At 39.7% G+C, this 26,375-nt stretch overlaps 1 protein-coding gene across 1 annotated transcript in view; it reads left to right on the top strand.

Annotated features, from left to right (window-relative positions):
- dner (delta/notch-like EGF repeat containing) overlaps positions 1–24,050 on the top strand; it is a 258,013-nt gene extending 233,963 nt beyond the window's left edge. Inside the window, exons 9-13 of the mRNA XM_039760000.1 lie at positions 7,165–7,287; positions 16,150–16,263; positions 17,513–17,644; positions 19,059–19,305; positions 22,985–24,050. Of these exons, the coding sequence (XP_039615934.1) occupies positions 7,165–7,287; positions 16,150–16,263; positions 17,513–17,644; positions 19,059–19,305; positions 22,985–23,096 (728 nt within the window). The 3' untranslated portion in view covers positions 23,097–24,050. The remainder of the gene's footprint in view (positions 1–7,164; positions 7,288–16,149; positions 16,264–17,512; positions 17,645–19,058; positions 19,306–22,984) is intronic.
- Positions 24,051–26,375: the final 2,325 nt, after the last annotated feature.

The following is a 26,375-nucleotide window of genomic DNA, read 5'->3' as shown; positions in this document are numbered from 1 at the left end:
TCATCCCGACTCTGGCTCTCTGAGCTGCGGTAGCAGGCTTTATGTTACACCTTGGAGTACTTCTGATGTCCTGTAAACATGGTCTAGAAGCACTTCTGGGTGAGGTGGGAGCCAGACAAAGTAGGGTTCCCTAGTCTATGCAGCTTCCCCTCGTGACACCCCTGGAACCCAACAGGGATGAGCCCACACATTCCAAGTCCCAGCATGCCCTGTGGGAATCCTTGAAGTGCCAACCCAGGGAGGCTAATGCCTTGTGCATGCTCTCTCCTCCAGTCCTTCCACTATAAAGGTGACCCGGCCAGGCAAGGGCACCAGCTGTCCACCAAACAGCCCCTTCCTCAGCTGTGCCTTGTGGGGTGAAGCGTCCATCTCATGAGGGCTGTCTTCCTCCAGGAGGGGCAGTCATTACCGACTGGTCCAGAATTCTGCCCTGAAATGTAAAAACAATAGAATGATGGGGAGATGCTGTGCTGACACTGCCTTCTGGCATCTCCTGTTGATGTGTATGGGCAGTGTCTCCTGTCAAGCCCCGTCCAACGGCACACTTAACAGTGCCACCTCCCTCCTGGAGCTTGTGACATGCAAGTGTGAAAGCAGGACGGGAAATTCTGCCCCTCCCCATGCTCAGCTGAGTTTGTCTTGGCCCTCTGTGATGCTGGAGGATGGCCCTCAGACCCACGTAAGCACACGAGCTCATGCACTGCCGTGTTAGGAGACCCAGTCTTCCTTTCACTGATTTCCATTCTTCTCCGGGGTATGGCAATGGTCTGGATGTCTCTGTGCGAGAAAGAGAGACCCCGCTCTGTTTGTACCCCCGCCTTTGACTTTCATGCGACTGCCGCCGGTTTGGTAGGGGGCTGGTCTCATCCAGCCTTTGTTCTTTCTCCATCACCATTGGTTGGTTGATCATCACATTTTTCTCAACTGTAGGGGTTGTTCGCTACTTAGCACCAAAATTACTTATTTCCGGGGACCTTTTTCTCTGCATCCCTCTTTTCTGTACGGTACCAGTGACACCCCCCTGTACCGCAGAATTCACGTGGACGGAGAGTCCTGCTATAAATCTCCACACTTGTTACTGCACCATCTTCAAGAGCACCTCGGCTCTCCTCTCCAGGTCCTCAATCATCTTTCTCAACAGACCAGCCATCTGTAAAACATCCCTTATGTTCTGGAGCCCTCTTTCTAGCTCCTGTACAATGAAAACACAGTCAGTTGTTTCGGCCAGTGGTTGACCTGGGCTTCGCTCATCTGCATCCACCAGCAGTGAGCCATAAAGCCTGTGCCTAGCCAGCCGGCCCCACCTCCATTAATTTACTGATGGGATCCCAGCACATTCCTCCTGACCCCTTACCTGCTCTGGGAAAAGCAGTTCAGGCATCCACCGCCTCCTTCCACTTTGTGAGATCCTGTCTGTTTGGTGAGGCTGCATCCACATCAAGGGCCACCACCTGCTTCGGACACCCCCTGGGTTCTCACGGCAGGTATCCTCCTGGGCAAACGTAATGGCGAGGTCTCCAACAGCTTGCGCAGTTGTCATCTTCCCCAGGGAAGTATGTCTACCACAAATAGGCTTCCACGCTTTCTCCATCTAGGAGGTAAGTGCATGCAAGGGATGTAAAACATTCGCAGATTGTAGTGATCCTGCCAGGGCAACTACATCCTTCTGGAGCCCATCATCTGGAGCTTTGTTATTCCAACTAGAAGTATCGCTCCCCATGCTGGCTCCCTTGCTGCTGACGATGGTATATACCTGGCCCTTTGCTGTCTTTGCTCCTTGCCTGAGCCTCCTTTTCCCTATTGCAGGTGGGAGTGGAGCTTCTGTGTACCTTCATGGAGCATGTGAGTGCTGCCACGCTGCTGTGCCAGGTTTTGCCACCAGAAATAAATAATGTAGGTCCATGTAATGCAGATGGCCAAGAATTCTGCTAATTATGAGACTTATAGCCTGAAGGTGTCCACTCTGAGTTAATAGGTTTTGTAGTACTAGGGTGTTGTACCTTGTTAGCCTTAATGGATGTAGTGAGAAATCAAGAAAAATTACACCTTTTATTGGCTAACTAAAAAGATCACAATATGCAAGCTTTCGAGGAAACTCAGGCCCCTACTTCAAGCAAGATGTCATCATTACATCTTACCTGAAAAAGGGGCCTGAGTTACTTTGAAAGCTTGCATATTGTGATTTTCATAGATGTTAAAATAGAAGAGTCAGATGTTCTTCAAGCCCTTAATATGTTGAAGACTTATAAAACCTCTCGACCTGATTGGGAACTTACCAATTGTATTAAAATAAATGAAAGCCATAATCTACAAAGCCTTATTAGGCATATTTCAGAAGTCACTTCGAAAAGTACCTGACGACTGGAATGTTACAAATGTGACTCCAGTCTTCAAGAAGGGAGACAAAATGGATCCTAGTAATTACAGACCAATTAGTCTTACTTCTGTGCCATGCAAAATTATGGAGACGATAATAAGAAAGAAATTACAAAATTACTTAAATGAAATAACATTCTAAATAGCTGCCAGCATGGGTTTATTAGAGCAAGGTCATGTCAAACCAATATTTTCGATTTTTTTGAAGAAACAACTGGAATAGTTGACAAAAACAAAGCATACAACATAATTTACCTAGAATTTCAAAAAGTCTTTGATACAGTCCCACACCAAAGATTAGTTCTAAAACTACAAGCTGTAGGCATCTGAGATAGCCTACAAAACTGGATCACTACTTGGGTAACCAGCAGGAGACATAGAACAGAAAAAGAGAATGCTCCACATGGAGCGAGGTCATCAATGGAGTCCATCAGGGGTCTGTCCTTGGACCATTACCTTTTGTGATTTATATTAAATTCATTGATTCTGGTATAGTTAGTAAACTTGTCAGATTCACAGATGCCATTAAAACTGGACGGATGGCAGACACTGAGGAGGCAGCAACAATCATTCAAAAAGACCTGATGAACCTTCAGAACTGTATGAATACCTGGAAAATGTAGTCTAATGTAGAAAAGTTCAAAGTGCTCCACATGGGCAAAAGGAGCATCAATTATAAATACAAGATGGGCAACACTGTCATACAGGAAACCAACTCTGAAAAGGATTTTCATTGACTAAGCAATGCATAGAAGCAATTAAAAAAGGCAAATAAAATGTTAGGTTATATTATAAATACTGCTGAATTTAAGTCAAGGAACATTATGTTGAAAGTATAGATTGCACTGGTAAAACCACATCTGGAGTATTGTGTGCAATTCTGGTCATCAAGGTACAATAAAGACATAGCAGCACTTGAAGCTGTGCCGAGAAGAGCAACCAAATGCATCCCAGGACTTACGGACAAGTCATACTCTAACAGACTCTGAGAATTAAACCTGTTTAGTCAGGAGCAGAGGAGACTGTGTGGGGACGTAGTCAAAGTATTTAAAATCCTCAAAGGCATTGATAAAGTAGACCCAGCAACATTCTTTTGGCTTAAGAGCTAATCACGTACTCACGGACATGAGAGGAAATTAAGCATTTAAAACTGAAGCCAAGAAGCATTTCTTTACTCAGAGAGTTGTGGGACTCTGGAACAAACTACTGAGACATGTACCTGTAGCAGACACCTTGACATCCTTTAAGAAAAATATGGATAAGATATTGGGACAGTGTAGCTATTAACTAAAAAAATTGACTTGATGGACTGAATAGTCCCCCCCTCATCTGGCAAATTTCTTACGTTGTTATTTTAGGCCACCTGGGAAGTGAGTCAGTGTCTAAGCATTGAGAATCCACAATGACACTTTTGGCTTCTCATTCATAATGGGTCAAGGAGAATAGCATGAAAACATATAACACATGTTTAAATTGTGGTATAGGGCGGCACAGTGGTGCAGTGGTAGTGCTGCTGCCTCGCAGTTAGGAGACCTGGGTTCGCTTCCCAGGTCCTCCCTGCGTGGAGTTTGCATGTTCTCCCCGTGTCTGGATGGGTGTGCTCCGGTTTCATTCCAGAGACATCCAGGTTGGGTGCATTGCCGATCCTAAATTGTCCCTAGTGTGTTTGCATGCCCTGCGGTGGGCTGGTGCCCTGCCCGGGGTTTGTTTCCTGCCTTGCACCCTGTGTTGGCTGAGATTGGCTCCAGCAGACCCCCGTGACCCTATAGTTAGGATATAGCTGGATGGATGGAAATTGTGGTATGTTTAATCATGGAAGGACTTTTGGGGACACTCTCTTCTCAAAACATAATTTCTCATGCTTGTGCAGAATCTTTTTAATGTGGTCCCAACAGCATAATGTCCAACCTCTGTTGATACTTTTTCTTCCTATTCTTACACTTACCAGCTTTTTGCACATTTACATTTGCACTCAGGACTTCCGTCCACCAGCATCTGTCAGTGTAACTTCTCCAAACTTCACCCAGGTATCCTACTGGTAGGAACACCCATCCTCACCTCTGATTGGCCTAATTTATAAGGGGACTTGGTTCCTAGCCCTTGGCAATAGAATAGAGTGAAAAGTGCAAGAATGGAAGCAAGCTTAATAACTTTTACTCTTTAAACAGTATTAAAATAGCTAGTGCCATAAATGATAATGATTCACACCATACAGCCTAAATCATTCTGTAGTTCTATAAGCAGCTGAAGATCAGTTAATGTGTGTGCTGGTAGTCCAGGGGGCACTTGTCTGGTGCTTGAAGTCTCTGCAGTGGGTTTGACTTTGTCTGATCTTACAAAGCTGTACTATTCCAAAATCAACCACTTTTAAGCTCGTGATTCTGACACCAGAAGAGACTGTAGTGCCGACATGCTTGTATAACTTAGAAACAACTTAAATGGCTCATATGATTTTTGATAGCAGTTAAACCTTTGATTTAAACCAGGCCTTATCTCTTATCCTGCGGTGGGCTGGCACCCTGCCCGGGGTTTGTTCCTGCCTTGCACCCTGTGTTGGCTGGGATTGGCTCCAGCAGACCCTCGTGACCCTGTGTTAGGATATAGCAGGTTGGATAATGAATGACTGACTGACTTATCTCTTATCAGCAAAAACAGGCACAGTCAAGCACTGCACACAGCGTTCCAAAAACTCTGCACTTACAATACCACCAAGATTTTAATACTTTCTATTTAAACTAATAATTTACTTTTATTTATTTAGATGACGTCTTTATCCAAGGTGACTTATAACATTTATCATGCAATTGTTTACATTTCTGCTGGTTTTCCAGTTGGAGCACAGGCAGCTCATGGTCACACAGTGTCAATGGTGGGATTTGAACCCATAGCCACAGGGTTTGAAGTCCAAAGCCTTAACCCCTAACACCAAACTGACTGCAAAATATTCACGTAGCATAGAGAAGAAATAAATGTCATTGCAAAAGTCTTCTTTAAAATGTTGCAAGAAAAGTTCCACATCTTCCATAAAAGTTCTACTCTATCCTCCTAGATGTATAATTTGTTTTCTCAAACAGCGAATAATAACTATCATCAGCAATTTAAAGTGAGGGCTGTGACCGGCTCCAATAAAAACAATGCACTATTAAACCAATTTACATAAACCATGACAGTTATCATTAGACATTCATTTAAGTAATTAAAGACTTGAATGATAATTATTTCCTTCCTTTAAGCTAATGATGGACTACTTTAGTATTTAATATTAAGTTGACCATAACTATGTTTTGATTTTTTTTTTACTAAAAATGTTTTAGACAATTAAGGAAGCAGCTCTTATACTAGGGTATATTGCACGAGTCATTTCTGGTCATTTTGACATTGTTTAAATTGAAAATACAGTAAATGGTTAAAATTAATATAATGCAAGTTATGTTTAAATGGACCGTTCTTAGGACAGAGATACAGCACATGGTCACCAGGGTGTCATGTAACGTGTAGGAGACTTTGTCTATGATGGCCGACAGCATAGCCTGCACCCTTCACTCTACTACTGCCACTATTATGTCTAGGCTAGTGCCCAGAATGGTGCCAGTCATCCTGAAATACTGATAGCATCTCCTGTTCTCATGCTACTGCCCCAAAATGTTGATAGAACAATGTAAAACTGTTCTACCTACACTGAAGGATCACTTATACACCCCACATTTAAACGTTGTCACAGTCTGTGCCACATTAAAAGTTTCACAATTTAACCAAAAAATCCATGACCATGCTGAAATCTGGCTTCCATGAAGGAGCTTCTAGTTATAAATGCAAGTCATTTTTTTTAAACTAAAAGACTTCTTCAGAAACTTTTCCCCTAAAAATATTTTTACAAATTGTTGCATCAAGTAGGTATATATTTATACAGAAGAAAGAAGCAGTTTTGTGCCTTCTGCCATGACCTTATTTGCAGTCCCTTTTAAATCTCCATAACTCAACTGGAAGGTTGGCAGCATTTAAAAGAAGCGTTACGCAGATTTTGACGAGAGGCAGTTTGAGAATAGGGATGCTGGAAAAATAAAGGAGATGGTATTGTAGATTAAAAGGCTGGCAGCAATAATAAGAGTGGCACCATAAATTAAGAGGAGTGGCAAAGAGGAGAAATGTGAATGTATAAATTAAGAAGAGTTTTAGCTTTTTAGAAGGCTGAGTTTTTCCCAGTTAATGAAGGGTACCACTGCAAATGAAAAAGTGCATATAAAGGAACATTCCAACAAATTACTGGGGCACATACAAGGCCACATTTCTTTTGCCATTCATTTTATTCATACAGTATTGCCAACTATATTCCTTTTAAAAATCATTTAAATGTTGGGCATGATTTGTGCCTTACTGGCACCCCACATGATATAATGCTGGATGCCTTTTATTAATCTACTGTAGCATCTGATTTGATCTCTAGCACAATTAACTAAATAATATTTGTCTGTTTATACTAGAGTTATTGGAGATGCATACAGTTTTTGTATTGTGATTATATTTTTCTGGACTGTATAATTTAATGTTGTTTTGTTTTACTTTGTTATTTTCTATATGTCCTGTGAAAAATGCTCTGATAAATAAAAGTTGATTTCTGAAATAATACAATGGCGATGTGTGTTTGCTTGTCCACTGAGTAAGTCTTCTAACGTTGTCTAAGTTGTAAGGCATTTCTGTTTCTGTCACATTCTTTAACAATAAATACTAAATCCCAACTTTTGTTTTTACTACAACTTAACAGCTTTCAATGTGTTTATTTTGCAATAGGATACCATGGATTATACTGTGAGGAAGAATACAATGAGTGTCTCTCCACTCCTTGCCAGAATTTGGGGACATGCAAGGATCTGGTAAATGATTATGAATGCCTGTGCACTCCTGAGTATGAAGGTAAGCTTTGTTGCTAAGAACAGTGTGTAATAGAGATGTCCTGGGTTGGGGAGAAAGGGGGTAAGGGTCTTGGATGTTTGGATTTTCTGCAAACATGCAGCTTGAACAAACAAACAGTGCCATCAGTCTCTGTCAACTCAAACTCTGTTTGTTTATGTTAATGGTTGCCCCGGATCTGAGGAGGTTACCACATGTTGAACAGGAGCTCAGGGGTAAGGCTGACGCAATTGTGGTGTCCCAAGCATACAGTTGCTCACCACATGCCCCTTGGGGTCTTGCTTTAACTGAGAAACACCAGAGTTAATATTATATTTATAGATTAGGCTTCAGCAGTGGTATTTACTTTATTTGGATTTTCTTTGCGCAAGCACAGTTTTATTAGAGAAAAACAACCTCCTCCTTTTAGCAGTGCTAGAAATGAAAGAAAAAAAAAATGATAATGATGGCAGAAGTTTGCAAGTAAATATTTTTTTACTGTGAGCAAACTTTCTTTCAGCATCTGGCACAAAACAATCACTACTCAGTAATTAGACTTCAATTTTACCCCTGATTAAATACTTACATTTTAGCCAAAGGAATTCAGAAGGCAGGAATTTACCAGGGAACATTTGCTAGACTAAGACACTTTATCATATTTTTACCAGTTTGTGGACTGTAAAACTAGTGAAAAAAGGAACCTGGACTTATTGTATGCCAATTTTCAAGGGGCATATAACTCTGTTGCTTCGCCACCTTTAGGCCAATCAGACCATAATTTTGTTCAGCTCATACCCACATATAAACCCATTGTCCAGCAGCTGCCAGCCACAACCAGGACCATGCAGGAATGGACAGTGGAGGCTGAAGAGGCTCTGAAGGTTGCCTTGGAAAACACTGTCAGGGACATGCTTTATGAGTCACATGGCCAGGATATAGACAGACTCTGCCACTGTAACACAGACTAGTGGCACAGACAGGGCGGAGTGGTGGCTCTGAGGCTTGGGATCTGCACTGCCAGTTCGAATCCCGTAAATACCAAAAAGGGACTCTGCTCTGTTGGGCCCTTGAGCAAGGCCCTTAACCTACAGTTGATAAGCACTTTGAGTAGTGAGAAAAAGCGCTATATAAATGCAAAAGATTTAAAAATAAAAAATAAGAATTACTGTACTTCAAATTTTGTGTAGACAACATAGTCCAGTGTGCTGTTTCCTCCAAAACAAGCCATAGATCACAAAAGACTTGAAAGCCCTATTGAACAGGAAGACAGGAGCCATCAGGTCTGAAGATAAAGATGAAATAAAGCAGATGCAGTCACAACCAAAGAAGCAGCTCGGAAAGGGGAAAGCTCACTACAGAGACAAACTTGAACACAAGTTACAACAAAACAACGTGAAGGAAGTGTGGAATGGGTTTAGGACTATCACTGGCACCATACACTCTTTAAAATATGGTGATGATGGGAACAAGAGCAGAGCTAATGATCTGAACCAGTTCTTGAACAGGTTTGACTCATTCTTTTCAGTACAGCCCTCTCCAAACACTGCTAGCTCCTGTGAGCGAGCTGAGGAAGTGCAATCTGCACCCTGCACAAGTTTCCCCCACAATGACATCACACCTGTGCTCTCAAGCTCCTCTCCGCTCTGTGGACTTTGTGTCTCTGCTGATGAAGAGAAGTAAGGAGAGAACTAGGAAAACTCTGCATAAACGAGGCTTCAGGGCCAGGTTGAGTCAGCTCCAGGGTACTGAAAACATGTGCTAGCCAGTTCTCCCTTACCCTGAATTTACAGAAAGTTATCCAGCTGTGGAAAACATCCCATGTGGTCCTGGTGCAAATGAAAGGTCGTTCCAGTGATCCCAGTGACTTCAGACCAGTTGCTGTTACTTCGTACATCATGAAAACCAGCTACAGCTCCTAGTTTCAGAACAACTGGATCCTCCCTGTTTTCCTACCAGACACATACAAGTATGGGTGTGGAAGACATTCTCATCTGTATGCTCCTCAGAGCCTACTCTCACTTGGACAAAGCTGGAACCACAGTCAGGATAACGTTTGACTTTTCCAGTGCTTTTAGCACTATTTTGCTTCATCGACTGGGGGAAAAGCTCAAGGCTTTGCATCTTGATGCCCCCACGGTCTCTTGGATCATGGACTGCCTGACCAACAGACAACAGTTTGTGAGGCTGAGGGACTGTGTGTCAGAAATGGTGGTGTGTAATACTGGAACACCTCACGGAACTGTCCTGTCTCCTTTCCTGTTCACCCTCTGCACATCATATTTCCAGCACAATACCAACACTTACCATCTATAGGAATTTTCATCATAAGCTGCATTAGCAATGGAGACAAGTCAGTGTACAGAAAGGTTGTGGAGGACTTCATCTTGTGGTTCAGGGACAGCAACCTGCAAGTCAACATCAGCAAGGCAAAAGAGATGGTGGTGGACTTCCAGTGTGCCAAACAGCCTCAGACACCATACACCTTTCAGGGGGAGGACATAGAAGTGATTCAGAACTACGAGTACCTGGGAGTGCATAAAAACAACAAACTGGACTGGTTTGACAACACAGTGGCACTGTGTAAGAAGGGCCAATACATACTGTACTTGCTAAGGAGACTCAGGTCTTTTGATGTGTGCAGCAAGCTGCTGGAAATGTTTTGCCAGTCCAGAGTAGCCAGTGTGGTTTCTATGCTGTGGTCTCCTGGGGAAGCAACTTAAACTCAAAAGAAGCACAATACTTGAATAAATTTATCAAGAGAGCCTGCTCCATGACAGGATGAACCCTCGACACATTGGAAGTTGTTGTAGAAAAAGAGAATGGTGTCAAAATTGGATGCCATCATAAAAATACCTTCTATCCCCTCCATGAGGTGCTGTCTTGGAACACATTTAGCCACAGGCTCATTACACCACGGTCTGTTAAGAAGCACCTCTGGGGGTCATTTCTGCTAACTGCTATCAGGCATTTCAGTGCTTGCTCTCAGAGAACTTAAGTTTATTTTGAAATACCATTTTGAAATGCCTTAATAATTTGCACTTATTTATTTATTTTTATTTGCATATCGATTGATTGATTGGCTGTATTATTTGTCCTGTGAGTCTGTATCTGTCCTGACTCAGCAGGAAAACAGAAGAACTGATTTTGTGAGTAAACTGGGAGAAGCAGGCAAAAGGCAAAACAAAAGAAACTAAAAATAAACTGTAGCAACTGTTACCCAAACAAGAAGTAAAATCAAGGACAACTAACAGGCAATAAGTCAAAACCAGGCAATGCAAGAAGAGAAAACGCACAATAGATTCAAATTGAAATTAAGGATTTTATCCGCATAACGAATAAGATTCCTAGCAAAAGGCTGACCTTTCATGCCGGTTGTCGATTAAGTCAAGGTTTCGACCCCGGAGATCCCTCCCCTAGAAACGAGGGATGTGGCCCTGACAACAGTACACAATATGGCGTCTCTTAAAGAAAAAGTTTATGAAGCATAAGTTTTCAGCCTAAATCGTGACAGTATCCTTATGTTTCTGCAGATGCATACATGTGAGTTTCCCCTTAGTCAAGTTTATCTAATCTAATCTAATATAGAAATAATAACCACACTGCAGAAACACTAGGAGCCAATGCATATGGGAATGAGAGTTGAGGGCCTAAAATGACTCAGTGATTCCTAGCATGAGCATTTCATATATGTCCAGCTCCACTTCAGCACATTCCTTCTTTAGGTGGCAATGGGCCACTGGTGCACCACTACCCCAGATAATGTATGAAATGAGGCAGGTTAGTCCTGGGTTAATATCCATGATATCTGCTTCCTATCCTGTCATTTTTCATAAATGGTCCTGTTATTTTGGAGACAGATCCATTCCATAGTTAAGTTCCCAATTCACTAATCTCTAACTTTCTCTATCCTTGTAGCTTCTCAGCCAATGCAAGAGCAACTAGACCCTATTTTCCAGTTAGAACTCATGCAATGAGGTTGCACAATTGTAATTTTGGTCCTACTTTTGGTGGCTTTCTTCATATGATTTTGCACTAGGAGGTGTAGCCTCTCTAAGGGGAGTGGGATCATGTAGATGACTCTGGCAGCTTCCAATTTGCAGCATAATTACAGGAAGCAGCTCATCCAAGGCACACTCACATCTGTCTGTACTATATTCTTCTTTCTATCAGACCATCACACTTTAGGTCATAAACAGGAACATTTCAATGCTTAATACTAAGGTGCTTGGCTATTTGTATAAATATTTCAAAAGTAAATAGAATGCATTGGTTGGTTAAAAATTCTTTAGGGGTTCCCTTTCATGAAAAGACCCCTAGCAGCTCTCAGAAATGGATTTCAAGTTGGCTTTGGGATATCAAGTGACATTATCCACAAATGTTAGGCCGTGAGCCAATGGATTGGGTGGTCCCACAGTATCTCTCTCAGTTCTTTCAAAGTGAGGCTGGGAACATGCACTTATAGTGTGTTGCCACACCCACCACACAACAAACCACCTAAATTGGGACCCAAGTGCAGTGGGTGACACCTCAGCAATACACTAAAACAGTGTGAGGTTTTTACAGTGGCTGTAATGTCAATCCTGCCACCAATCCCCATGTTTTTCCTGTATGTTGGAGGAACTGCTTACATATTAATGTCATACCCAGGACAAAGAAATTGCAGGTTAAGGGCCTTGTTCAATGGCCCAATGGAGTAGAGTCACTTCTGGCGTTTATTGGATTTGAAGCGGCAACCTTCCAATTTCCCGTGTAGATCCCTAGCCTCAGAGCCACCACTCCGCCCTTTCAAAGAGTACATCAATTAAAATGAAGTCACTAGATTGCCTGGTGATCTGATTTAATTGACCCTTTGGAAGTGAGAAAAGATAATACCTCTAAAATCAGAGCTTGATTCCCTTGTGCTCCTCTATACTGTGAGCATGTGCCAAACAATATAGAGTGTTTCATAAAGTATGCAGTTTTTAAAAATGCAATAAATCAGCCAAAACTGAAGCAAAATTCAAAATTTTTATTTAATTTCATTCAACACACACTTCGATTTAATAATGAAAAATGATATTGAGCATATGTCCACTTCCACTTTCTCTGCAGGCAGTCATGAGATCGTTGAAATTAACGATAACTCTTTCGCAAATGTCTCTGTCGATTTCACTGATTACCCATTGAATTTCCCTCTTCAGTTCGCCAATCGTTTAAGGTTTATTCACGTAAACTTGTGACTTCACATATCCCCATAAAAATAAGTCACAAGGTGTGAGGTCACATGACCTCCGAGGCCATTCTTGGTTGCCGCCGTGAAGCGAGATCAGACGCTCAGGGAATTTTTCACGAAACAAGGTGATTGTCTCCCGGGACGTATGGCAGGTAGCCCTATCCTGCTGAAACCACATTTCATCAATTCCGTCATCCTCCATTTCTTCCAGATCAGGCCACAAAATGTTAGTGATCATGTCCTGATAACAGCTGCCATTCACAGTAACTGAATTTCCATCATCATTTTCAAAAAAGAAGGGGCCAATCACACCTCCTGCCCAAAAACCACACCTAACCGTGGCTCGTAGGGGATGCATTTCGTGCTCTTGGATCACTCTAGAATTTTCATCACACCAAATGCGGCAATTTTGTTTGTTGACATCCCTTGAGAGATGGAAATGTGCCTCATCACTGAAGATTATTCTTTTTGAAAAATTGTCGTCCTTTTGTTCCAAAATCCAATCAACGAATCTTTGCTGTTTTGCATGATCTGCTAGTATGAAGATCTTTTCTCGATACACCGAAGATGGTGACATATCCAGCTGTTGTGAATGATGGCAAAGCGACTTCATGGGGCTCACATTCACACTATCTTGCACTACCGCAATGTTTTGTTGCATTCGAACATTACGGTTTCGACCGGGCAACTTTCTGGTTGCAACTGACCCAGATTCTTCGAATTTCTGTACCAACCTCGAAACTGTTGTTGTGGTAGGAGCATTGTCACGTCCAAAGATCGTGCGAAGTTTATGGACAGTCTCTGCATAGCACTCCCCATTTTTGTAATGAGTTTTCACATTAAGAATGCGCTGCTTGATACTGAACTGCTCCATGGCTACTAAATGGAATTGGTCTTCTAATCGGAGTGATAATAGAGGACGAAATTGATAGGAACAGTGCTGACAACCTTCAAACAAAAAAATCCCACGCAATTCAAAAACTGCATACTTTACGAAACACCCTTTACATACAAGCAGTTGCTTGTGTTGGCTGGATGGTTGTTCACTTTTATAAAATAATAAATGTCCAACATGAAATGATATGATATGTTCTTGTTAATAAGGTGACCATTTGTAGACCACTAAGTTTCTAGCATTCTTCAAAAAAATCACCATTCCACTACTCTTTTTAAATAAAGACTGTACATTTTGCTATTTTAGGAGAGATTCAAAAAGGTCAGGATACATCTGGAGCAGATATACTGAGGGTCAATTTGAATCGCTACTCCTTTAGACTTCTTCTTCCTGGCCAAACACACCTTATGCAGAGTTCACAAGCCTTTTTGTATTCTGCCCCATCATGTAGTATCCATTACTGTACATTACTTTTCATATTTTTTCAGTCTATCCACATAACTTACAAGGAGGACTCGGGGAAAACCACTGCCTTTAGACGTTGGGTTTGGCCTCTGTAGGTACTTGACAGAGGCCTGAAGTTTCTGTGGATGTATGTAAGGCTCATGGTTTTAGTTTTATCTGCTCATTTTGAGGGCATTTCTTGGACAGCAACAAAAGACACATTGTTTCTAGTGTCTAATAGTTTTGTTGTGTGTCTAAACCTATTCACCACTATCATATCAAACCAAGGGCTTGACTTAAGGGAATACACTGCTTGTGCACAGTACCATTTCCCATGAGCTCAGATGCTGGGACAGTGGACAATGACATAGTGACATTCTCTACACCAGAGGTCTCTAGGCTCTGTGCTTTGGTTTAGTGATTCATGAACATGAGATTTCTTCATCTTTGAGTACTCCAGTCTATGTCCTGGCCTCTCTTCTCTCTCGATTGTTGGTTGCTCCCCCAGGAAGTTCTTTCAGGTAGTGTCTTTCTGTGGTAATTGATGAAATTGATCAGGTCTTCCATATTCTTCAGTGAATGATGTTGCACCACCAGGAGAAAGAGGTCTCAAAGAGCATGAAAGAAATATTCCACCACTACTAACTCCACAATCTTGGCTCTGGCCACTTAGTCGTTTACTCCCAGAAATAAAATACCTGGGCTTTGACAGATTTGGAATTATTATATTTCTACTCACAGCACAGGTTGGACTGTACATTAGAGCTGACATCATAGTAGGCTACAATCTTTTTTTTGAGAATGTTATAATCACTGTCTGGTCAGCACAAAACTCACATATTTATTTGTCCATTTGCAAAGCCAGGGAAAATAAACAACAAAACTGCCATCTTGCACAACAGTGAAAAGCTGCTGTTCTGGCCATCAAGACTGATGAGTTGTGGAGATGTCTTCAGGGCTCTGAAGTCCAGAAAATGAAAGGAGGTGCTGTCAGGTGTTGGTGACAGGTTCAAAAAGAGTTCTTCTCAGTTGTTGTCCCCTAAACAGATGAAGAATCACACAAATCAGTAAGCTGTGGTGAAACCCCCAAATCCCTCACTTCAATTTCATCCATGAAAGGCTTGCAATACAATTTACAGTATAGAGAATACTAACACAACCTGGAATATCTTTTTGTTAAAGGATTCGTATACCTTGAATACATCAATTGATTACATAAGCATGTAATGCATAGAAGGAACTTGACTGGATAAGTGATAAATCTAGAAAATGTTGACCATCTGTGGATTTGAGTCTTGAATCTTTGGACTAAGTAAATTAGGAATGGTGGCTTGAAATTCTTAAACAAGTGGAAGATGAGCCTAGCCAGGTCATAAAGACAACTTGGTTGCGTGCAGTTAAATGTATTTTAATGTGTCTGGCATGTTCTTGTGCAGACCTCACACGCTGAATATAAATGAAAAGTTTCATTTTGCGTGGATGTAGTAAACAAGGAGAAATGCTGAATTTCACTTTGAAAAGCAAACTATTGGTAGTCTGCCAAAAGAGTCCACTCCTACTTCTTAAATAAGAATCGCCATCCTAAAATACAGAAAACTAAGGTTGCTTTCCAGTACCTTTTGATCAGCATGAATTCCCTACTTTCATGCTTTCCTCAGTTAAGTGACTGGGCCTATTTAGCTGTGTAACTGGCTTATGCTTCTGACTCACAAACATTAGCAGCCTCAAACAGCATCCCTTTGGCATGTCTTCCTATATCTAACACAGGCACAAAAATAATAATAGATGAATAAAAATGCTGCACTCGGATCATCTGTTAAAGAAACATAAGCTGATGTTATGCTGTACATTTAGGAACTGTTGATGGCAAGGCATCTTACAATGCTTAATCCTTGTTTTGATCCATAATTTCAATGACATAAGTATGATTTAGTGCTTTAAGTTGCCTGCTACTTCTTATTATTTTTGTTTAAGATATAAGATGCATTGGTTAAAGACAAGAGCAGAATACATTATCATTATTTACAATATTTTAACAGTTGAAAAATAGAAGGTTAAGTGATTAATGGAGAGTCACACAGTGACAGGGAGATAGTGATTGACCCAGCAGCCATTGGTTTAAAGTCTGATATGTACTGACGCTTGCGTTTCCTCCCTCAGTCCAAAGATATTGTTTTTAGGTTAATCGGTAATTGGGAATTGGCTTTGTGTTGATGTGTGTATGAGTGTACTCTACCAAGGTGTTGGCACCTAATCTGACTCAGATCGGCTCTGCTTCTAGGTGCCTTTGCAGTATATTTCTCACTTAACATTGTATTTTATTTTAAAACTTTAGGCAAACACTGTGAGCTCTACAAAGACCCCTGTGTTAATGTAACATGCCAGAATGGAGGAAAATGTGAAAGTGAAGGACTAAATGCAACCTGTATGTGTCCATTGGGATTTACAGGTAAATTGTAGTGGTGTGGAAAAGGACATCCATTTCATGAACTGTAAATGGCATATAAGTGGAAGCAGGACATTTTATTGGGTATACCACTCTTGGAAAATTGTTTCTTTGTAATATTCACTATTTCAGCTATGTTATGAAAATAGGGGAGACGATTGTTTAGTCCAGAATGAATCCCACAGCTGTCAGTTTTTTTTTTCTCAGCAACTTGGAGTTACTGCATTAGCTTGAACCTCAGCATCTGCAGGCCTTAGGCTCAATCATATAGTATGTTTGCAGGGAGGCAATGCTCCAGAATGAATATCTACTGTTTCTTTAAACCTATTGTCTTACAGAAACACATGGATATACCATCTGTTGAGACACAGCAAGGCAGAACAAGATGATATGTAATGATGGTTGGACTGTAAACACACACATTATTCCTAAGCTTTAACCAGTCTTCAGTGAGTGCAGGCCTTCATTCTCTTTCTCAGTCTTGTTCAGGACTAAGCGGGTTAGACAGTGACTAACTGACTGATATTTCCTGCCTTTATTGCAACTGTTTTGCTTAGCTTAATATTTTCTCGTGCAGTTTCATTTGTCTATTTCTAGGGTGAAACAATTCTCAGTTTTCTATTTCATGTTCTCTTGAAAACTCACACAGGCTGTTTACAAAGAAAACTGAGAACATCTTGAGAGCAAGAGCTGAGCAACAGCAAACATTTTAGCTCATCTGCACAGCAGAGTTACAGTTAATAGGCAGGCCTAAGCAATGATAGTGGAGCTTACGTTCAGTTTTGAAAAGGATACTAGGAGCAATGGGAAGAAAGTATAAAAATGAACAAAGCACATGATTAGAGAGTAAGCAAAGAACAGAAAACATGAGGTGAGAGCCATGACAGGAGAGAGTAACTATTATCAAACTGAGAGAGATCAAGAGCTTGAACAGGACACCTAATGGCATGGCTGTGAGTAATGAAGAGAGTAATGAAGTGAGTGTACCTGTAATAGACTACCACTCTGTTCAGCGTTGGTTTCTCAGAAGATTCTTTCCGATATCATGTAATGAGGGAAAAGTTAGGTATGCATGAGAATGCATTTCACAACAAGAATGGATTCTCTATGCACAACATCATGTACTATATGGCCTACATTATTCCATGTTGTTCTATGCAGTAAAACAATAATGAAAAAACAGTTAACTTTGCCATGTGGCTTTTTTATCATGTCCTTAAATAAAGGCACTCCATCTATCTTTTCTAAACAGGTGATGACTGTGAAATTGACATAAATGAATGTGAAAGTAATCCATGCCATCATGGTGGTACATGTGTGGACCAACCAAAGAGCTACATTTGTCACTGTCCCCAGGGATGGGTTGGACCCAACTGTGAAATACGTAAGTTATTTGAATCTTCAATACACATAATACATACTATTATTGCCATGAATAGCATGGGTAGCGAAGGAAACATTGATTAAAAATTGAATCAGAATTAATTTAAAATTTAGACATGTAGTTCCTGAATGGTGCCACCTAAGCAGGTTCTACCACATTGGAAAATCTGGTGGGCAACTTGCACGCCTGCTAAACGTATGTGATTGTAAGGAATGTATTAATAATTCTTTACATTTATATAGTGCTTTTTCTCACTATTCAGATTGTCCATGTAGGGAGGACCGAGGATGTGAACCCATACTCGCTCTTTGTGTGCAGATATAACTAATCTCTCTATTATATACAAAAATCTTAAGACGAGACAGGAGTTTTTCACAGAGACGAGACGTGACTTTCTCGGAGAGACAATTTCACGTCCCGTGAGACAAAGAGTAGATGACAAAGTAGAACGTCGTAAAAAATTCAAAAACATTGGTGCAATACACATGCAGAGCAGGTTAGAAATAATGGAAATACGAAAATTCGAAAGTCTCCAAAAATGATAGTAAAGATTGAATTATCGCAAACAAACGGAAATTATTACTCGGTGAAATAACGTAAGAGCGAAAAGAGATCGAATATATTGTTTGGATTTAAAGTTTAAGTTGGAGACTTGTAGATCGTTTAATTTGTGTTGTCATAATTGGCGAGCGAAGTGAGCAGAGGGCAATGCCCCTTAGTAAAGGAAAAAATAATTCCTGTATTGTGAGCTCATAAAGGGAAAAGGACATAAGCCATAAAATACCCAAACAACAGAACCTTGTAGACCATATAACCATATAACTGACTGTGCAACTTAGTCATCTTGCAGTGAAGCCAATTTGGAGTATTTTGTGCACTCATAGTCAGCATGCAGAAAAGGGCCAACTGCCCCACTAGAAGGTGTGTAGAGAAGAGTAAAATGATTTTTCCTTTGAATGAAAAATGCTGAAAGGCAAATGGAACAAAGTCTCATTAACCTTGAACAGAGAAGAGTAGGTAAGCAACTAATTCAGATCTTTGAAATTCTTAAAGGCATTGATCTAGAGTTACTCCGGTAAAACACCTCCTACTGTATAGTGAATTATTCAGCCTGGTGGAAAATAAGGAAAAGTAATCTAAACATGGGACAGAAGAAAAAACTTTGTTTTACACAAACAGGCTTGGGAGAAATCTACCTCGTCCTGAAAATGAGGTGTGGAAACTAACAACATTTAAAAACTGCCTGGATGAAATATTAAGATACCTTAGTTATACTATTAGACTTACCATATGATTTTAATAGACTGTGTGGTATTCTATTGTATGTAATATTAAATATGTTGAACAAAAGTCTATGGTTAGAAGTGATATTAAGGACACCTTCAAAAATGTTTTTTGATTTGTTCTTCTGTAGATCTGCAGTTGAAATCTTCTCGGACAGCAGAAACATTAAGCAACATGCCTCGGCATTCCCTGTATATCATCATCGGTGCTCTGTGTGTGGCTTTTGTTCTTATGCTGATTATTCTTATTGTGGGAATATGCCGCATCAGTCGTATTGAGTACCAAGGCTCATCCCGGTCAGCCTATGAAGAGTTCTACAACTGCAGGAGCATTGACAGCGAGTTTAGCAATGCAATTGCCTCCATTCGACATGCAAGGTACTTGATATTTTAGATCCTTCTTCTTCTGGGCTGGACAATTACAAAAACCTCTTCAGTGTGTCCAATGTGTCTGAAAGTAACAAGTGCCAAGAAAATACATTTCCATGGTTTTTGATGTTCTCTGTGTGAAGAAATGTACAGCACTGAATCAGTCTTCAATGGACTTTCTGATAGCTGCAAAAGAAACTTGTAATAAATTATTATATACTTATTATAATTATATATCCCGGTTATTCTTTCTGTTATTGGGCTTCATTTGGACTAAATGACAGAGTATTGCAGATACAGTAGATCAGTGAAATAAATACTGAAGCTAGATTCAATAACCTTATTTCCCACATGAGGAAATTTACTATTTTCCAGTATGCAGTACTGAACACACAGTTAAACATCCAGCTATTTAATAATTATTGCACAAAACAAGACAGAAGATGTGATAAATACCACAGCTAAAGATATGGAAGACTTATCTTATCTTGCTCAACTGGAAGAATCCTAACTCACCTCTTTTAAGTCAGTGGGCAACTGATGTTATATATTATCTGAAATGGGAAAAAATCAAATTCTCACTTAGAGGATCTGTGCAGAACTTTTTGAAAACCTGGCAGGATCTAATCAATAGCATTCTAGAATAAGCATTTAAATTGAGGAAGCAGATTCTCTCCCCTATTTTTTTATTCTATTTATTTTTATTAATTTATCTATTTACTTATTTTTAAGTAAATAGTTTGACTCTGCTGGCCTAGCTCTCTTTCTCATGGGTGGGGGTTGATGTGTTTCGAACCTAGATTTGTTGAACTTGACTTGCTTGTATGGAATGTTATTTGATTTTAATAAAATCAATAAAATGCTTAAAAAAATAAATACATAAATAAAAAAAATGGAAGATGTATTAAAATGAACTCTAATATTTGGCCAGTCATTAATATTACATCTATAATAATTAATCTTTGCTTGTGCTCCAGAGTTTAATTATATTTCAGGTATGTTGGTATTCATAAAAGAAAAACAAGTTTCCCCAAAAAGTCAACTGAAAGCTTACTGTTCTTTACTGGGCTTCGTGCTGTCAAATAGATTGTTAAAAATCGACATTGACCGTTCATTTAGTCTGGTTTCTAATTTTATATAGTATTTATGTGAGAAGTGGTCTGTGGGGTAGGACGGGTTTTAAATAAATAATCACAACCCGAGAGTGTGCAGGCTCCCGGGTTGATTGCAGTGCATGGCTGATCACACACTCAGTGCAAGGTGAGCAGATCAGTCAGGTGCCAAGTGTGTTGTTCGGGCTGGATGTGTGTGTGTGTGTGTGTGTGTGTGTGGTTAGGGTGGCAGCACATTGCACTTGTGTCCAATTGAGCCATATAAAGATGAGCCTGTACAGCAAATAAAAAATGAACAAGAGAAAAACAGAGATAGAAACAGAATGAAAAAGAGCAAGACGGAGGTTAAAGAGGGGAGAGAGAGAGAAAATGAATACGGTAGAATCAGGAAACCCTAGGGGTGTGGAGGAGTGGAGGCAGGCAGCCGGGATGAGAGCCCCTGCTCCGGCATGAAGAGGGCCACTCCAGCTGAGCATTTTTTATGGAGTAACTGGAGTGACCCGATGCTTGTAGGGAGCTCCCACATAAGGCCAAGGGATGGCAGCAGGAAATGAAGGAGCAAGGCTTGGTGTGGTGCCCTGCAGGCAGCCTGTGGGACAGCAGGGACCTGAGCCTCTGAAAAAGGTTGGCTGTGCCTGTCAGCAGGACGTCTCCTCTGTCTGCTGGATCCTGTGTGGGGTAAACAGAGGAGTTTGGAAGAATGCACAAAGACTTGTGAGTTTCTTTTTTTTTTCTTTTTTTTTATTAATTTTATTGTAATCATTCCATAGAAATCAATTAATTTTTACAAAAAGTAGGATTGAGAACAAGTCGACCCCCACCCCTGAGAGAGAGAGCATGGCCAACAGGGTAAAACTTAAGGCTTGTAAACATACCTAAATTGATGATTGATTGATGATAAGCAAATATAGATGAATGGAGAAGAAAAAGAAATGCAGAAATAATGGCTTCCTCTGTGTTTTAAGAGCTTATTCTAAAATATTATTGATTAGATCCTGCCATGTTTTGAAAAAAATCTGTAAAGATCCTCTAACTGAATATTTGATTTTTTCCAATTTCAAATAGTATAACACATCGGTTTCCCACTGACTTAAAAGAGGAGAGTTAGGATTCTTCCAGTTTATCAGAATAAGTCTGCGTGCCAGAAGTGTAGTGAATGCAATCACAATTTGTTTGTCTTTCTCCACTTTAAACCCATCTGGAAGAACACCAAACACAGCCGTTAATGGATTAGGAGCGATTGTGAGTCCAAGGCTGTCTGAAAGGTAATTAAAAATTTTGATCCAGAATGACGTTAATTTGGTGCAGGACCAAAACATGTGACCCGGTGAGGCTGGGACTTGATTGCAGGGTCCGCAGGTTGGATCTTTCCCTGGAAACATTTTGGAGAGTTTTAGTCGAGACAGATGTGCTCGATATATAATTTTGAGTTGTATAATTGTATGCTTTGCACATATGGAGCTCGAGTGAATTCTCTGCATTGCTATTTTCCACTGCTTTTCTGATATATTAATTGAGAGATCTTTTTCCCAGTGTCCTCTTGGATCTTTGAAAGGGAGGGACTGTAAAATGATTCTATATATTGTAGAGATGGAGTCTAAGTCCTTGAGATTGGGCAATATTTTTTCCAGCATGGACGAGGGTGCAAGGTGAGGAAAATCTGGAAGGTTCTGTTTAACAAAGTTCCTGATTTGAAGATCGTGAAAGAAATGTGTAGCTGTAATGTTAAATTTGGAATGTAATTGTTCATAGGATGCAAAGACGTTGTCTATATAAAGATCTCTAAGCAAGTTAATCCCAAATTTTTTCCAGATATTAAAAGACTTGTGAGTTTCTAAAAAACTGTTTCCTGCCCATGAGTTTTAACCTTGTTTTTATGGAATATATTTATTTGATGGATTTTAACCTCCACATACACTGCTTTTAGGGATTTTTTATTTATTGACTATTTATCATAGATGGAGAACTGCACTATTTGGACTCTTTTTAATAAATACACATAACACTTGGGCACCTACCCCTTGCTGTAACTGTGTGTGTCTTCATTTGCCCGGCTCATCTCAATTCATGACTATCAACGGTTCGGGTTCAAGAGACTCCCAAATAACACATGGAGCTAACCCGGACCGTCACTATTTATACTGTATTTTAAAATTGTACTTAACAGCTTATGATGCAAGGTAGTTAGCTTCAATGACTCCATTCTAAGTATATTTGGACAATTACATTGAAACTCCAGCATGTGTGACTGCTTTATATATTGCAGACATGGAACTCTTGTCTGCAATGAAATAAGATAAATCCAGTAGCTACTTTCCAGTAAAACAGAATGTCTTCAAATTACCAGGCCAGACTCCTTTTAAAGCCCAAATACTTTCTAGTAAAGTGCTGCATCTCACATTCAAGTTCAAAAGTACAGTAGGTAGGATTTTCTTCCACTAAGTTTTTAAGTTTGTACTCTCGTGCTCACGGGATGTCCGACAACACCCATAAAATTTGACATATTGGTTGTGTGTACAATAACATGATCTTAATGTTGAAATTAACAGTAAACGGTGTGTTTTTCTCTTTTTCAGGTTTGGTAAGAAATCCAGACCAGCTATGTATGATGCTACTCCAATAACATATGAAGACTACAGTCCAGATGACAAGCCTTTAGTCACATTAATTAAAACAAAAGATTTGTAATATTATCTGGTGTGAGTGGAAGATGATGAGAAAACAAGGAAACATTGTATACTATTATGTATGAGGTCCACATACTGTATAAGGTAGTCCTATATAATCTGTTCATTAAATTATGTTCAAATTACCTTTTAAGTATTTCTAAAAACAAGGGAAAATAAAATTTGATAATTAAATACATTTTAAATGTGAACTTATGTGATGCTACTATGTTAATGCAACACTAGTTTGCATATACTGGTAAGTGCATTTATTTAGCTAATGGTGACATATTTATTACAAATATGATTATTATCAATTGCTGCTGATTAGAAGTATCAAATTAGTTTTTAGCTCAGCGTGTAATATGTGAGGTTCTATATTTGCAGCTCCAGCTGTAGAATTAAGGAAAATGTAGAAAGAAAAGAAAAAAGACAGTGTGTGTAGATCTATTCAGGTTACCAAAAACTTGTAGTGGTATTAATGTCTGCATTTGTTCTGTCATTTACTAAGAGAAGTGATTATTGGTTTATCTTACTGGTGCATGGGTAGGTATGATTTCTGCATTTTTAAAATGCCTATATTATCTTTAAGTTTTTGGTTTTTTTTGGCCTTAGAAAAATAAGTTTTTAATGATCCTGTAAAGGAGAACGGGTGGCCTAATTCACTATGAAAGTGAAGTGATGTTTGTTGAAAAAGTATGAAACGCTTGCTAATCTAATCATTTGCTGCTAAGGAGATGTTTCTGCATCAGGTTTGCTCAACATGTGCATTTTACTGTAGTTTTACCTTCTTGTAACAGGTATGTTTTTTCTGTAGTTTTATATGACTGTGGTGTTATTCTTGGGGTCAGTTCTTGTTTTTTGGATTTGCAACTTGTTGAGGTTTTGACAGATGCCCTTCTTTAATATATTTTTTAAACTCATGTACTTAAACTTAATGTTGAATGATGTAATAAAGATCAAAATTGTCACAATGGTTGCGGTGCCTGTAATATATAAGAATATATAAAATGATCTTAACCAACAGAACAAATGGTGGTTAACACTCACTTAGTGTTACATTCTGGAGCCAAGTGACTCCTGGGATTGAGCCCAAGATGCTGTGTTTGCAACTTACAATTGGGTTAATTGGGTTATTGGAAAAGTTTCCCACAAATATACTCTCTTGTGCTTTTACAATTGTGTCTGAACCTGTCTGTGTTGGGGTTTTGGGGAGCTGGCCACAACAGTTATTACAGTGTAAAGGAGTGGCAACAGTTTTAGTTATAATGGTTATAACTATTACTACATTAGAACATTAGAACACTTTAGATGAGAACAGGCCATTCAGCCCAACAAAGCTCGCCAGTCCTATCCACTTGTTTCCTCCAAGAAAACATCAAGTTAAGTTTTGAAAGTCCCTAACGTCTTACTGTCTACCACACTACTTGGTAGCTTATTCCAAGTGTCTATCGTTCTTTGTGTAAAGAAAAACTTCCTAATGTTTGTGTGAAATTTACCCTTAACAAGTTTCCAACTGTGTCCCTGTGTTCTTGATGAACTCATTTTAAAATAACAGTCTTGATCCACTGTACTAATTCCCTTCAGAATTTTAAACACTTCAATCATGTCACCTCTTAATCTTCTTTTTCTTAAACTGTATAGGCTCAGCTCTTTTAATATTTCCTTATAATTCAACCCCTGTAGCCTAGTCACTCTTCTCTGGACCTTTTCTAGCGCTGCTATGTCCTTTTTGTAGCCTGGAGACCAAAACTGCACACAGTACTCAAGATGAGGCCTCACCAGTGCATTATAAAGGTTGATCATAACCTCCTTGGACTTGTACTCCACACATCGTGCTATATAACCTAACATTCTGTTAGCCTTCTTAATGGCTTCTGAACACTGTTGGGAAGTTGATAGCTTAGAGTCCACTATGACTCCTAAATCCTTCTCATAAGGTGTACTCTCGATTTTCCGACCGTTTGTGTATTCAAACCTAATATTTTTACTTCCTTTTACTTTCATCTGCCACAAATCTGCCCAAGCCTGTATGCTATCCAAGTCCTTCTGTAATGATGTAATGGATTCCAAATTATCTGCTAATCCACCTACCTTGGTATCATCTGCAAACTTAACCAGCTTGTTCCATATGAATTATATTTCGTGTTCCAGACAAGATGACATCTTGTCACAGTCACCTAGAACCATGGACCTGTTCATAAAACCAACCGTAAATCTTTTATTTGTGTGGTAGAAGTGATGCATCTAATTACCAATAACTTTACAGACATAAATACTGTAGGCTGTGTGGGTTTTCATGTAATCTCATGTATATTCTGAACATTGTAATGCTTACATGGTTCAGGAAGCTTCGTCACTCAAAGTAAAGTACTGGTTTGATGTTTGCATGTTTGTTTCGCCCAAAGACACACTTTTATGACGTGACAGAGTTTGAGTAAGTATCCAGCTATGGCGTACAATTTTCTAGAGCTTCCTCCTGCATTGTGTCTATGGCTTCTGACCTAGGGGTCATCTCCCGGCCAGCCTTTCCAAGAATTGAGCAGAAGAAATAGATGTATGAATGTGTTTTTCAAGTATAATAAAAAGAATATTAGATGCATGGAAACAGTTTGCAGAGTAGGTTCTTGGGAAAAAAAGGGTATTCTTACATATGCTGCATTCATCCCTCCATTTTCTAGGACACATGTCCAAATACTGAGCTTCTGCCTATCCCTGCAGCTGAACGAGTTGAACTTTAGACATGGTGCCTGGCAGTTGCAAAGCACAATTACTCTAAAACACACATTTTTGTGGGAGGAAAACTATTGTATCCAGGTAAAAAAACCCTCACAGGGACAAGGAGAACATGCAAACTCCCCTCAAACAGTGCCCTGGCCCAGACAGTAGTTCTCTTTACTGGGTCACTGTGCAGCATTGCATAGGATTCATATAACCACTCATGTTTTGATGTGTACAGGGAAAGGAAACTATTATATGTAACACTGATTAACTGATGTATGGCATGATTACACACAACCACAAAGAACTGTATGTTTATGACATTCTTATCAAAGTAGGCTGAATGAGCACACACAGCTGTCTTTTGTGGCTAAATGTTAGTCAGGCCCAAATACCCAAAAGTATGTAGCAGTCAAGGTGGTTTTCATAAAGCAGTCCACTTCAATGATCATTTTTTACAATACTCAATAACAAGCATATTCAGATATTTTAAAAATGTAGACAACATTTGAGAAAAACAGTACTGAATAAAAGAATAGAGAGAATGTGAGAGCCATTGTGACTTTTTTGTTTTTTAAAG

The sequence above is a fragment of the Polypterus senegalus genome, chromosome 1 (genome assembly GCF_016835505.1).
Source record: "Polypterus senegalus isolate Bchr_013 chromosome 1, ASM1683550v1, whole genome shotgun sequence".
In the NCBI taxonomy this organism is placed as follows: domain Eukaryota; kingdom Metazoa; phylum Chordata; class Cladistia; order Polypteriformes; family Polypteridae; genus Polypterus; species Polypterus senegalus.
Note: the sequence above shows the minus strand (reverse complement) of the source record. Positions and strands in the feature narration are given on the sequence as shown.